Genomic DNA, 15740 nt, shown 5'->3' on the forward strand with positions numbered 1-15740 from the left:
GGTAGTCACGGAGGGAACGGTCTTTGCAGGGGGCGGAAAGGGGTGGGGAGGGAAATGTATCCCTGGTGGTGAGGTCTTTTTGGAGGTGGCGGAAATGTCGGCAGATGATTTGGTTTATCATAAGGGGGCATCATTTTAAGGTAATTGGAGGAAGATTTAGGGGAGATGTTAGAGGTAGGTTCTTCACCCAGAGAGTGTTGGGTGTGTGGAATGCACTGCCAGCAGTGGTAGTAGAGTCAGATACAGTAAGGACATTTAAGCGACTCTTGGATAGGCACATGGAAGTTAATACAATGAACGATATGTAGGTTAGTCTGATCTTAGAATAGGATAAAAGGCCAGCACAACATCAAGGGCCTGTTCTATGTTCACAGTGTGGTTAGGGAGGGTATTCCAAGATATTTGACCCAGTGACAGTGAAGGAATAGCAATATGTTTCCAATGATCTGTCGGGGAACTTGCATATGGTAGTGATTCCAGGTATCTGCTGTTCTTGCTCTTCTAGATGATGGTGGTGGGAGCTTTGGAAGGTGCTGTTGGTGAAGCCTTGGTGAGTTAAGTGTTTCTTGTAGATGGTATACAGTGCTGCCACTGGAGAGAGTGAATGTTTGTGGATGTGACGCTTATCAAGCAGGCACTTTGTCCTTGCTGGTGTCAAGATTCCTGAGTGTTTTTGGAGCTGCACCTATCCAGGTTAATGGAGGATATAGCCATCACAATCCTGACTTGAGTCTTGCAGATGGTGGGAGTCCTACATTTCTGACTAGCATCAATGAAGGATATAGTTGCAAAACAGAATGGCATGTAGATTAGAGCAAACTATGAAATGGTGGTGTGATCATGCAAGTGCTGCCCTGACCCTGCTGGTGCAGAGAACCTGTTAAGATAGCTCCTACCTTTTGAGCCCTGGGTGGGTCAGGATTAGAGGTTATGACAAACTCTAACCATAACCCAAGTTTATCAATTCAGCAAAGTCCAAGAAGTGAACTCTGAATCTTTTAGGTCAGCATCAGACTGGAATTCAGTGAAAGAATGAGCTATCAGCAGAAGCAGATGAGAATACCAGCAGAAACATAATTTTAGAGTGAGGTGATCAATTTAAACATCTGACTAATGTTAGGTGAGGGGACAACTGAACAGTACACATATGTTGGGGAGACAACAGAGTGAAGCAGAGCTAATATTGAACATCTGACAGGCAGGTGGACAATGAAGAACCATACCTTTCCTGGGAGATGGACAAAAGCTGGTGTTACAAGCTCTCGAAACTGCTGGCTTCTGATGTGCTAAACATCCCACTGCAGGCCGCCCCTGCCACAGGCAATGCACCGTACGCATCTGGACTCCTCCCCCGCATGTTACCGTACACTAGGAGAACGAGAAGTGTCTTCAGTTAATAGGACCACACTGGAAGCCATGAAAACAAAATTAAGACTTTGCATTTATTTAGCTCCTTTCACGGTTTCAGGATGTCCTAATGCACTTTGCAGCAAAAGTGGTATTTTTAAAATCAGAATCATTTTTGTGCATGCCAACCTGAAAACAACCCTATCTTTCCTCCTCTTTGCCTCCTGCTAGCTAACCAATCCTTATCCATGCTAATTAGTGAGGCCCTACACAATGTTGTTCAGTAACTCATGTTGTGGCATTCCGTTTGGGTTCGGGCTTTCTCATCTGTACAACAGCTGGGAAAAGTTTGCCTTTTGACATCTCCACCTTCACCTGGAAAGCACTAACAGACCACATCCACCAGCTGGCCTGTTGGTCTAGCGTAGGTGAAGTTGCCATTTTTCATCAGGTCCACAATTGCTAGGGACAGAAGAGGAGGAGGAACAGGTATGAGTCCAAGTCCTTTTTTCACAAGAGCTTCACCAATGATGCAAAATAATCAACAATCTTCAGGAGTTGACAAGTCCACACCAAAAGGTAATGGAGGGATGGGGCAAGTCAATTCTGTGAAGAAAATGGTCCTTCCAAAAACTCCCATTAATGAAATGAACACTTCAATGCTACATACTACATCCAATAATAGAGCTTCAATTAGCCTACCTGTTGCCATGGTGATGCATACCAAGCTGATCCAGCATGGTTGGGTATTTGATCCAAGGAGCGTTTTGGGCAGTCTCCGAGGTTACATACCCGTTCGAGCTCGATATGTGCTTTGGGCAAGTGACGACATCGTCTTTGGGGAAACTCGATGTGTTTTCCTGACAGGATTTTCTCGCTGCATCTTAGCTCCCGTTTCTGTAGGCCGAGACCGCAGGATACCGAGCACTGTACACAAAGCAAAACACACACCATGTCAGAGTACAACACTTTATATTTGAGAAACAATCTGACTCAGTTTTCACAAAGATACTTTATTTTTATTTCAAAAATATACTTTATTCATAAAAATATTTTGATGATCTGTACAATTGGTCATGCCATACATACATAAACATTCCATTTCTTTGCATACAGAGATCGATTAATCATTCATATATACAGGTCTGTACGTTTACTATGCATACATTGAGCTGAGGCATCAGCAGAGCCCCCTTACTGCATCGCCCCCTGTGCTTAGGCAGGCAGACTTTACACGGTGGTCTTTCCCCACCGCGCCTTGGTGGCAGCTGATCCAAGCTTCAGCGCATCCCTCAACACGTAGTCCTGGACCTTGGAATGTGCCAGTCCGCAACACTCAGTCGGGGTCAACTCCTTCAGCTGGAAGATCAACAGGTTTTAGACCGCCCAGAGAGCGTCCTTCACCGAGTTGATGATCCTCCAGACACAGTTGATGTTCATCTCGGTGTGCATCCCGGGGAACAGACTGTAGAGCACGGAGTCCCGCATCACAGCGCTGCTCGGGATGAACCTCGACAAACACTACTGCATTCCTGTCCAGACTTCCTTTGCGTAGGCACATTCCAGAAGGAGGTGTGTGACAGTCTCGTCACCCCCGTCCGGTGAGAGTCCGGGCGTGCATAAAGGATTTCACAGGCAGAGCCCTTCTCAACACCAGCCAAGCCATCTCTTGGTGCTTGTTGGAAAGTTCTGGCGATGAGGCATTCTGCCAAATGGCTTTGACAGTCTGCTCAGGGAACCGCTCGATAGGATCCGCTCTCTCCTTTTCCCGAAGGGTCTCCAGGACACTACATGCTGACCACTTCCTGATGGACTTGTGGTCAAAGGTGTTTTTCTTCATACATTTCTCCACGAAGGACAGGTGATATGGAACGGTCCAACTACTTGGTGCATTCCGTGGCAGCGAGGCCAGGCCCATCCTTCGCAAAACCGGGGACAGGTAGAACTTCAGTACGGAGTGACACTTGGTGTTTGCATACTGGGGAACCATGCACAGCTTGATGCAGCCACACAGAAAGGTGGCATTTGGTTTTTTTCCCCCGTTGCCCAGAGCTTTGTACATCGAGTCCCTTCAGACCCAGTCCATCTTTGATCTCCATATAAAATGGAAGATGGCCCGGGTGACTGCGACGGTACAGGTTCTGGGAATAGGCCAGACCTGTGCCACATATAACAACACTGACAGTGCCTCACACCTGATGATCAGGTTTTTACCCGCGATGGAGAGCAATCGTAGCTTCCATCTGCCCAATTTCTGCCTCACTTTCTTGATACACCTCCCTCCCAAGACTTGCCGCATGCCCCAGCCCCCCCAAACCAAATACCCAGCATCTTCAGGTGGTCAGTCCTGACAGTGAAGGGGATGAAGGATTGGTCGGCCCAGTTCCCGAAGAGCATGGCCTCGCTCTTGCCTCGGTTTACCTTGGCCCCGAGGTCCATTAAAACTGGTCACATATGCACTAGAGTCTGTGCACAGACAGCTGATCCAAGCAGAAAATGGCGACATCATCCATGTACAGGGAGGCCTTAACCTGTAGGCCCCCGCTGCCAGGAATAGTCACCCCTCTCAGGCTCGCATCCTTCCTGATGGACTCGGCAAATGGCTCTATGCAGCACATAAACAAGACAGGAGAGAGAGGGCAGCCCTGCCTGACTCCAGATCTGACTGGGAAGCTATCTGATTCACACCAAATGTTGGTGTGGAGCAGTATGATCCAATTGCAGATTCCCTCCCCAAAGCCCATTTTGGAGAGAACATCTCTCAAATACATGTGTGATATCCTGTCAAAGACTTTCTCCTGGTCCAGGCTGATCAGGCAGGTGTCCAACCCCCTGTCCTGCACGTAGGCGATTGTATCCCTGAGGAGTGCGAGTCTCTCAGTGATCTTCCAGCCCGGTACGGCACAGATTTGGTCAGGGTGGATCACCGATCCCAGAGCAAACCTGACCCGGTTGGCAATGACCTTTGCCAAGATTTTGTAATCCGCATTCAATAGTGAGATTGGTCTCCAATTTCTGATTTCCTCCCTCTCCCCCTTCCGCTTGTAGATGAGGATAATGATGCCTTTCCTCATGGATTCACTCATGGTACCTGCCAGAAACATACTAACATACACTTCCAGCAGGTCCTGGCCAATCAAGTCCCACAGAGCAGAATAGAGCTCGACCGGTACACTGTCGCTTCCGGGAGTTTTATTCTTTTCGAAGGACCCGAGGGCCTTGGTCAGCTCATCCAGAGATAGCGGCTGGTCCAGCCTCTCCCATGTTCTGTCATCTGAGACCTCCGTGATAGAGGACAGGAATGACTGGGAGGCTGCGCTGTCGGTTGGCTTCGAGTCATACAGACTGGCATAGAAGGATTTGCTGATCCTCATGATGTCAGCTTGAGATGACGTTATCGAGCCATCTTCTTCCTTCAGGCTGCTGAGCATGGAGCTCTCTTTGTGCACCTTCTGGAAGAAGAAACATGAGCACGTCTCGTCCTGCTTCACGGAGCGGACCCTGGACCGGAAGATTATCTTGGAGGCCTCCGAGGCAAAGAGCAAGGCTTGCTGGCCCTTCACCTCCTGGAGATCCTCCGTGACATCCACCCCCATCATCTGCAGCAGGAGCAGGTTCTGCATACTTTCCTGGAGTTGGGACAGTTTTTCCCCGCCTCTCTCTCACCTCTTGAACACCTTTGAGGATGAAGTACCTCTTGATGTTCCCTTTTACTGTTTCCCACCAGTCTGCTGGGGACTCAAAGAGGGGCTTCACGGTTCTCCAACCTGCGTAGTCCCTCTTGAGCTCCTCAATGTTTCCCAGGGTCAACAGCTTGGTGTTCAATTTCCACATTCCCTTACCAGCCCGCTGCTTGTTTTTACAAAGGTACATAATGTGTTCGCTCACACCTTCTTGTGTAGGGTTCTTAATTTAAAATCTCTCTGTGCATGACCTGATTGAGAAAAGAACACACTAGTGTCATGGTGTCTCCTCATTGCCAATGATTGCACCCATATCTTATAAAGAAAATGGTGCATCACATCAAGGGTCCAGACATGTTGGAGCCCAATGCATCTGATGTTGTCAAGAATACTGAGAATGATGCTGTACAAACATGTACCCCTTTGGTCTGGAGGAAGTGGGAGGATTCGAAGGAGAAATTGTTAAGGGTGAGGACCAGTTCGGCCAAACGAATGAGAGAACAAAGGTAGGCCAATTGGCCCTTTGAGTCTACCTCACCCTTCAATAAGATCATGGCTAATCTGATTTTAACCTCAACTCTACATTCTCACATAGCCCTGATAATCCCCACAGTAATCGAGGATCTAGCTACCACGGTTTCAAAATATTTAAAGATTCTGCATCCATTGCCTTGTGAAGAGAGGAATTCCAAACTCTCAAGCCTCAGCAGAAAAAAAGATTTCCTCATCTTTGTCTTAAATGAGTGACCCTTTAAAACTATGGCACCTGATTTGAGATTAGAGTCATAGAGTCATAGAGATGTACAGCATGGAAACAGACCCTTCGGTCCAACCCGTCCATGTCGACCAGATATCCCAACCCAATCTAGTCCCACCTGCCAGCACCCGGCCCATATCCCTCCAAACCCTTCCTATTCATATAACCATCCAAATGCCTCTTAAATGTTACAATTGTACCAGCCTCCACCACATCCTCTGGCAGCTCATTCCATACACATACCACCCTCCGTGTGAAAAAGTTGCCCCTTGGATCTCTTTTATATCTTTCCCCTCTCACCCTAAACCTATGCCCATTAGTTCTGAGATTCTTACACAAAAGGAAATATCCTCTTCATATCTATTTAGTCAAATCCCCTCAGGATCTTATATATTTCAATGAAGTCACCTTTAACTCTTCTAAACTCCACAGATACGGTAAAGCTTGCCTCTGTCTCAAATCTGAGCTCATCTCCAGTCTGTTATCTGGCAGGAAGAGCAAACTGCTAATGAGGTGACCAGAACCCACATACTTTCCACCCATTCTCTACATCACTTTCTCATTTTCTTCATTTTGACTCTAATGGCCACCAGCCACCCACAGGAGTCTCAGGAGAATGGGAAAGAGTAACAGCTCAATACTGATGGAGGCAGCATGGTGGCTCAGTGGTTAGCACTGCTGCTTTCACAGTGTCAGGGACCCGGGTTCGATTCCAGCCTTGTGTGACTGTCTGTGTGGAGTTTGCATGTTCCCATTGTGATTTCAAATAAACCTGTTGGACTATAACCTGATGTCATGTGGCTTCTGACTCTGTCCCCTCAAGCAGACGACAATATAAGATTGCACAAGGATTGATTAATCATGGAGAGATTTGTTTATGGGGAGGCTAGGTAGGTACAGAAGGGAGACAAGAATAAAAGCCAATGTTAATATGGTGAAAGAAGGCCAATATGAGCTGAATGGCCTGTTGCTGGATACCACAAAATCCTAGTGTCACTGTATCGCTGGATACACAACGTCCCACAATTTGCCTCCCTTCAGCAATACCTGGACTGAACTGAGTAAGACCATAAGACATAGGAGCAGAAATTAGGCCATTCAGCCTATCAAGTCTGCTCTGCCATTCAATCATGGCTGATAGGTTTGTCAACCCCATTCTCTCGCTTTCTACCCATAACCCTTGATCCCCTTGATGCTCAACGACCTATCTATTGAGTAGTTTATGAACTCCTACCCTTGAGTCTACTGCCCACAAAATCATGCCCTCTCTCCTTATGTCTAAATGATTTTGAGTACCTTGGTCCACGGTGAGGTGATCCAACGGAGTCTGTCATTCTTTGGGCAGCGCCGGAGCACACACATCTCCTGACTCTTTGGCTTCACTTCCTGGTTGCACAGACTCTCTGGTACGGCATGAGGCTTTGACGTAGGGTTCGTGCTTCTACAGTAGATGACACGTTTCCTCATCCCCCTTCCACACGTCTTGGAACACTGGAGACAAAAGACGGCTGCCATCAATTGGGTTCAAAAGGGAAAAGTGCTAGAGCGTGAGGACTAACATGTAAATAATGATCCATCATATTGGTCAGAAAAAGCCTCAAGGAAGTTAATCCACAGAAATGGACACTTATTGTGAGTTTAGTGATTACCATTCAATTCAAATTGAATTCAAAGTCATGTCCCATTCCAGAACTGTAAACATGCCATCCATGCCCACTGTACTACCATTCAGATGAGATATTAAACCAAGGACTCACTTTCCTGCTTAGGTAGAGGGCCCTATTGTGAAGAGTAGGAGATTGTCGCATTGATGAGACCATGTTTGGAGTGCCGTGTTTAGGTCTCCTTATTGTTGGAAAGACACCACCACAATCGAAGCAATTCACAGATGGTTCACTAGACTAATTCCTGGGATGAGGGAGTATGTTATGAAGAAAAGTTGAACTAGATGGGCCTCTGTTTATTGGAATTTAGAAGAATAGGAGTGACATTACTGAAATATACAAAGATCCAGAAGGGACTTGATATGATAAATATCAAAAGGAAGTTTCCCCTTGTAATTGGGTGGCTTGGTGGCTCAGCAGTTAGCCCTGCTGTCTCACAGTGCTAGGGACTTGGGTTCGATTCTACCCGTGCACGACTATCTGTGTGGAGTTTGCACATTCTCCCTTTTTCTGCATGGGTTTCCTCCAGGTACTCCAGTTTCCTCATAATCTATGCAGGTTAGCTGGATTGGCCATGCTAAATTGACCATAGTGCCCAGGGATGTGCAGGCTAGGTAGATTATCCGTAGGAAATGCAGGATTACTGGGATTGGGTAGGGCGATGGGTATGGGGGACGGATGCTCTTCAGAGGGTCAGTGTGGACTCAATCGGCCAAATGGCCTGCTTCCACATTATAGGGATTCTATGAATTGTCTAGAATTAAGCAGGGAGTTTAAAAATAAGGAACATCCTATTGAAGAGGTGATGAGGTAAGATTTTCACTCTCAGAGGGTCATGAGTCTTTGGGGCTCTCCCGTCCAGCAGAGGCAGTGATTGGATATTTTTTAAGGTCAAGGTAGTTAGATATTTGGCTAACAACGGAATTGAGTTCTTGAGAGGGATGTCAGGGAAAAGGAAATTGAGGTCACAATTGGATCAGGCACAACCTTAAGAAATGTTGCAGTGGCCTCGAGGGGCCAAATGGTTGATTCCCTTGTACATTTGTAAGCTCCCTCCAGTAAACTGGGCTTACATTTATCCCTTAACCAACATCGCCAGGGCAGATTATCAAAGGTGGCTACTGTGTTCCCCAAACAGCTACAGTAACCAAATGAAATTAAAACTACTTAACTGGCTATGATGTGCTTTTTCAGGTTTATAGGTGATGAAATACAAGTGTTTCTTTGCACTGTTGTGGTAAATCTATTGAGCAGGATGCCAGGAGATTTCCATGCCATACTTTGAATAGCACATGAGATTTTTAAACACTATTCGGGTACATTCCAGACTTGGAAACTACATTGCTGTTCCTTCACTTCCATTGCTTCAAAATCCAGGAACTCCCTTCTGACCTGTGGCTGGGCCTACTATCCATGGACAGTTGCAGTTCAAGAAGGCAGCTGTTCAACAGCTTCTGTGACCATTCATCCCACTGACGGAGCTCAAACAGGTTTTTTAAAATGAGAGAAAGAATTGCAGGTGCTGGAGGTCTGAATCAAGAACACAAATTGCTGGAGGAACTCAGCAGGTCTGGCAGCATCTGTGAAGCAAAAGCAGAGTTAGCCTTTTGAACACAGTGCAGTCTCCCTGCTATAGAAAGGATGTTGTGAAAAGATGTACAAGGACATTGCTAGGGTTGGAGGGTTTGAGCTATATGGAGAGGCTGAATAGACTGGGGCTATTTTCCCCAGAGCATCAGAGGCTGAGGGGCGACATTATAGAAGTTTATAAGATTATGAGGGCGTGGACCCTGGATCAAAGTCTTTTCCCCAGGGTAGGAGAATCTTATAGTAGGGGGACCGCACTGGATTTAAAGGTTAACTCTGCTTTTGCTTCACAGATGCTGCCAGACCTGCTGAGTTGCTCCAGCAATTTCTGTTTTCATTTTTGATCTTCAGCACCTATAATTCTAAAATAAAGAGAATAGGTTTAAGGTGAGAAGGGAAAGATATAAAAGGGACCCAAGGTCAGCTTTGTCACACAGAGGATGGTATGTGTATGGAATGAGCTGACAGAGGAAGAGGTGGAGGCTGGTACAATTACAACATTTAAAAGGCATCTGGATGGATATATGAATAGGAAGGGTTTGGAGGGATATGGGCCAAGTGCTGGCAAATGAAACTAGATTAATTTAGGATACCTGGTAGGCATGGATGAGTTGGACCAAAGGGTCTGTTACCATGACATACATCTCTTTGACTCTCTAGCCAAAGTCTAGTAAGTTCTGAAGGGTCACTTGACTTGAAACATTAAATGTGTTCCTCTCTCCACAGATGCTGCCAGACCTGCTGAGTTTCTCCATCAATTTTGTTTTTGTTTTTGATTAAATATTATTCCACTGTGACATTTCAAAAGCTTTTGAGGCTTAATTGTATGGTCCAATGGTAATTCTGTGGAAATGAGAATTAGCTTTGCTGCATCATGCTTGAGTGAGCCTCCTGAAATCAAATGTACTGGCAGCAATGTTAGAAACACTTCCAAAGTTAATTCAAATGACACTTTGTTGGTAGCACTCTTACACCGAGGACAATGCAGGATATAGTTTTGCACCCTGTTATATGTATGGATTAGCTCCTGATCTCAGTAGGGATCCCCACCCAGATCGGATATGGGGGTTGGGTCGAGTGGGAGAAGTTGACAGAGCTCTTAGCATTAGCACAGAGTTACTGCTGAGATGTCTGAACTCAGCTTTGTCAATCAGCACTGAATGGGCACTGATGGTTGCTCATTTGAAAGGCATGGTTCAACCAAAAGAAATCTGAACAAATCAAGCAAGCAACAGCTGAAAGTTTAAGGCAGTAGTGATGGGGTGCTGCATTGTTGAAGTGTCATCTTTCAGACAAGAGGTGAAACAGAGGTTCTGATAGCGCATTGGAGTCAATGCAAGTCATGTTCCAGAAAAAAAAGCACAGAATTCTTCTGGAAAATGTTTTCAATCAGATGTACCTTGATATACTTTGAGATCAGTGGGATTTGAACCTGGAGATTCTAGCTCAGAGGAAGGGATAGAACCATTGTGTCACAGGGGTTTCAGGCACCTGCTAGTATCCTGGCCAACTCTCATCCTCCCTAACCCATACCACTTCAAGTGTTTAAGCTTGCAAGAGGAATAACAGTGAGAGGGCATAGATTCAAGGTGATTTGTCAAAGAAGCACGTGTGAGATGAGAAAGAATTATTTTTCACGCAGTGAGTCATTAGGGTATGGAACGCACTGCCTGAAAATGTGGTAGAGTCAGATTCAAGAGAACATTGGGTGATTATTTGGATGGCAATGGTCTACAAGGATATGGTGGAAAGGGCTGAAGGCTTGGCACAATGGGCTGAATAGTTTCTTTCTGTGTTGCAACATTCCTATGAATTTTAGAAGGTGTCGATTAATTAGACATTTATCTCTTGCTGAGGAAGTCCTGTGATAAGGTGAACAGCAGAACTGCCCCTTGAGCTAGGTGCTATTGGTTGAAGTCCCCACTTCAGGACTTGAAGGCACAGCAGGTACACTCTCATAACATGGCCAAGCAAATCTCTAACAACCTGTAAATCCTTCCAGCATGTCTATGACAGGTGGCAAGAGAGGAAGAATCTGTTGGTCAGTCAAGTTTGACATAGAGCTCTACTCTTTATTGAGACTATTAACTAAGTGGAGAGAAAACGTCAGAAGCCCTTTGGTGCAGAGGGATCTGGTGCACGAATCGCACAAGTGTACAGCTGAAACAGCTTATCTCTCTTCATAAGAAAAGCCCCTCATCTCTAGAATGGAGTTACAGCAGGCAATAAGACAGATAAATAGAATTTTGTCATTTATTGCTGAAGGAAGAGAGTTTAAATGTAGGGAGCATTGCTGAAAGAGGTATGAGGCATTAGTGAGACCGTATCTAGAGTATTGTGTATGCTTTTGGTCCCCTTACTTGAGTAGGGATGTAACTGCATTAGAGGCAATTCAGAGGAGATTCACTGGATTGGTTCAAGAGATGAGGGGTTTGTTTAATGAAGACAGCTTGAACTGTTTAAGCTATACTTTCTGGAGTTTAGAAGAATGAGGGGAGATGTAATTGAGGTACATAGGATGCTAAAAGGGATTGACAAAATAAAAATAGAAAGGACGTTTCCTGATGTGGGATAACCTACAGCAAGAGATTATAGTTGTAGGATAAGGGGTTGCAGATTCAAAACAGAGCTGAGGAGAAATTATTTCTCTCAAAGTGTCATAAATTCATTACCCCAGGTTGCATTAGATATTAGGATGTTGAGTAAAATCAAGGAGGAGATGGACAGATTTTTAATTAGTAAAGGGTTTGAAGGGTAATGGAGAGTGGGCAGGAAAATGGAGTTAAAGCTGAGATGAGATCAGTCAAAATCATATTTAATGGTGGAGCAAGCTCAAGAGGCTCAATTGCCTACTCATAGTTTTTATAACTGTCTTATCCAGAAAAACCAGTTGTGGATAAAGACACAAATGTGTGGTTTGTCTGTTTATGCATCAGTGAATATGAGAAGCTTCTAAGACTTTTCTTATTGTTGGTTTGTGGGACTTTGTCTTCTACTTACATAGAAACTGCAACACAATAACAGCTCCATAGTCCCAAGGGACTGTGCTCATGTTTATGTACTGCATGAACCTATTTCCAAATTTCTTTATCTAATCCTTCCATTCTTTTCTCCCTTGTATACTTTTCTAAACTCCTCTTAAATGTAACTGTGTAATACATCTCAATTCTATGCAGATAAGTGGCGCATTCTAAACGGTCTCTGGTTTAGTTTAGATTCCTTGTTACATATGTAAGTGAGTATCTTAAATGTTTGGTGCCTGGTTTTAGATTAAATAAGAAATATGAGTCCATAAACCCCTGAACTCCTTTGTCAAAACAGAATCAATCTCATTCAACCTTGAATATATTCAACAACCCAGCCTTTACCGCTTTCTGTCCAAAACTCTGTCCACTCTGGAGAATTCTCATGACTGACCACCCTCTGAGGGAAGAAATTCTCCACTTTCATCTTAAACATCAATCCTTAGAAGGTTGTATGTTTCCTTAATCTTCTCTTAAAATCCAATTCCCATGGATTCAACCTGCTCAATCTTTCCTGATAAGACAAACCCTTCATGACAGAAATATCTCACAGGTGACAACTTTACCACATGAAAAATAATTCATTATTTTATTGATTCTATTTGACAACCACTCTGCCTTTATTTGTTGCAGGAAATAACCCCTAGCCTTTCCTGATAGTTATATCCTCTCAGTTCTGGTATCATTCTCATTAGGCTTCATTCGTTCATCTCCTGAGTGCTTTGATATTTGTTCTTCGTAATACGGGACTAGCATAGTTGACATTCAGTCAAACCTGCACATGGATCATTTTCAACTGTAGTTTAGAAATATACCGGTGCAAACATATTGCTTCCATGGTGAATGAAGCATAACCAGGATTCACTGTTTGTGAAACAGCCATCAATGAAACATAATCACTCTCAAGTCAGGGCCTGTGCATCTCTGGAGGGCAGTAATAGATGCAGGGTGCAGCACACTGAGAGCTCACTGGGCATAGCAGATGTGGTGATTCCTTCTGCAGATGTCACCACCAGGAGAACAAGTGAAATCCTGAACATGACCTTTGGAGGGCAGCAGAATAATGTAGCAGAACAATAAAGTACTTGGAGGAGGACTTCCCTTTGTAACTCTGTGCCAGGAGTTCCCTTCAGTTCTGTTCCAAATTCTAATCGGAAATGAAACGCAGTATATAGATCTTGGAACACATCCAATAAACTCTACTATTATAGGAAACTATCTGTGCAAAAAGGGATTTTCATGTCAGGTCTTACCAGATTCAAATTCCTAACAGGTAATTTCAACAGAAATACTTCATTAAACACTATAATATTGTGCAGCTGGTTTAGAAAGTGGGACTCAATACTGTGTGTCTATTGAAATAATAAGGTAGCTTTTCCCATTGTGATAAATAGATAGAAATTTCACATTCTACTAGCCCACACTAATTCATCTATATTATTATTAATCAGTTCTTATCCAAAGACTTTGTCCTGCATCTCAGGGGCCAACTTTACCTCAGCAGGTAGCATTCTTTCTTCTGACTCAGAAGGTTCAAGTCTCACTCCAGGAAGACTGAGCTCAAAAAAAAATCTTGGTTGCCACTTCCAGGATATCACTGAGGTTACAGAATTCGAAATGTCATCTTTCAGATTAGATACTGAATTGAGGCTCCCACTATTCCGTCCTCAGAGGCGAATGCTAAAGGCTACATGGCCTTACTTCAAAGGATAATAGAGATGTTAAATTGAGTGTCCTGGTCTATATTTATCCCTCAATCAAAGACAGGAATGGAGATTACCTATTTGTTAATAGACGGCACCTTGTGGGACCTTGCTGTGCACAGTGTAGCCAACCTTCCCCCCTTTCAGCAGTGACTACAGTTTGCAAGTTCTTCATATTTTCTACCAGAGATATATTTCCCTCCGCACCCATTTCCGTTTTCCACGAAGACCGTTCCCTCTGTGACTACCTGGTCAGGCCCCCCAACAACTCACCCTCCCGTCCAGGCACCCTCCCTTGCCACCGCAGGAATTGCAAAACCTGCACCCATACCTCCTCCCTCACCACCATCCAAGGCCTCAAAGGAGCCTTCCACATCCATCAAAGTTCCACCTGCAAATCCACCAATGTCATTTATTGGTTGTTGCTCCCGATGCGGTCCCCTCTACATTGGGGAGACTGGACGCCTCCTCGCAGAGTGCTTCAGGGAACATCTCTGGGACACCCGCACCAATCAACCCCACCACCCTGTGGCCGAACATTTCAACTCCCCTTCCACTCTGCTGATGACATGCAGGTCCTGGGCCTCCTCCACCGACGCTCCCTCACCACCCAACGCCTGGAGGAAGAACGCCTCAGAACACCTCAACCACAGAGCAATGTGGACTTCACCAGTTTCTTCATTTCCCCTCCCCCTACCTTACCCCAGTTCCAAACTTACAGCTCAGCACCATCCTCAGGACCTGTCCTACCTGCCAATCTCCCTTCCCGCTCCACCCTCCTCTCTGACCTATCTCCTTCATCCCCATCTCCATCCACCTATTGTACTCTTTGCTACCTTCTCCTCAGCCCCACCCCCCTCCCATTTATCTCTCCACCCTGGAGGCTCCCTGCCTCTATTCCTGATGAAGGGCTTTTGCCCGAAACTTTGATTTTCCTGCTCCTCGGATGCTGCCTGGCCTGCTCTGCGTTTCCAGCACCACTCTGATCTAAACTCAGGTTTCCAGCATCTGCAGTGCTCACTTTTTCCCTCTAAAACACCTCAGGCCATCCTGAAATCATGAAAGATTCTATCTAAATACAAGTCTTTATTTCCTTAAATACTGTTACATATTTAACGAGAGAGTTCCTCCTGCATTATTACTGACAGGTAATTATAGAAGTTCCATATTAAAATTTTGGTGAACATTAAGTGAGGTACATGTGTGGACACATTGCAAAGCTCTTAAAGAATAGGTTGATGCAATTTTCATAAATGCATCTTCTCATTTTTCTTCCATTCTGATCTGATTAAGTAGTTATTTAGCTCTTTCAAGTGCTTAGACTATACTTTAGAGCTTTACTAATTTCTTCTTTCATTTTGACCATCTTAAATGATGCGGGCGTGTAATTAAAAACTCCATTCCCTCTTGCATGTGAGCAAACAGGTGTAAGCCATTCAGTCCCTTGAACCTGCTCCACCATTTAATAAAATCTGACTATCAATCATCATTAATTCATGCATTCTCTGTCTCGACTAAATTAGAGAATCCTCATCAAACTGTCAAGCATCCCCCTCTCATACAATACACTGTTTTCCCTTAACCTGGCATTTCTTGAGAATTTAAATCAGAGTGGTGCTGGAAAAGCACAGCAGGTCAGGCAGCATCCGAGGAGCAGGAAAATCGACATTTCAGGCAAAAGCTCTTCATCAGGAATTATCCTGATGCATGCAAGATGTGGCACAGTGGCTCAGTGGTTAGCACTGCTGCCTCACAGCACCAGGGACCCAGATTTGATTCTAAGATCTAGCACCTGTCTGTATGGAGTTTGCACATCCTCCCTGTGTCTGCATGAGTTTCCTCCTGGTGCTTCAGTTTCCTCCCACAGTCCAAAGATGGGCAGGTTAAGCAGGTTAAGATTGGTTATGCAAAATAGGGTGGCACAGTGGCTCAGTGGCTAGCACTGCTGCCTCACAGGGACCCGGGTTCAATTCCCG

General features: G+C 44.9%; 1 protein-coding gene across 2 annotated transcripts in view; it reads right to left on the reverse strand.

The window, feature by feature from the left end:
* adamts18 (ADAM metallopeptidase with thrombospondin type 1 motif, 18) overlaps positions 1-15740 on the reverse strand; it is a 263961-nt gene that overhangs the window by 4921 nt on the left and 243300 nt on the right. For both annotated transcript variants that reach the window (XR_006314069.1, XM_043706550.1), the window contains exons 20-22: positions 7084-7278; positions 2050-2274; positions 1224-1368 (exon numbers count right to left, since the gene is read on the reverse strand). Coding sequence is in view for 1 of the 2 variants with exons in the window: in XM_043706550.1 (XP_043562485.1) it covers positions 1224-1368; positions 2050-2274; positions 7084-7278 (565 nt within the window). In the remaining variant the exon portion in view is untranslated. The remainder of the gene's footprint in view (positions 1-1223; positions 1369-2049; positions 2275-7083; positions 7279-15740) is intronic.

The sequence above is a fragment of the Chiloscyllium plagiosum genome, chromosome 17 (assembly GCF_004010195.1).
Source record: "Chiloscyllium plagiosum isolate BGI_BamShark_2017 chromosome 17, ASM401019v2, whole genome shotgun sequence".
NCBI lineage: Eukaryota > Metazoa > Chordata > Chondrichthyes > Orectolobiformes > Hemiscylliidae > Chiloscyllium > Chiloscyllium plagiosum.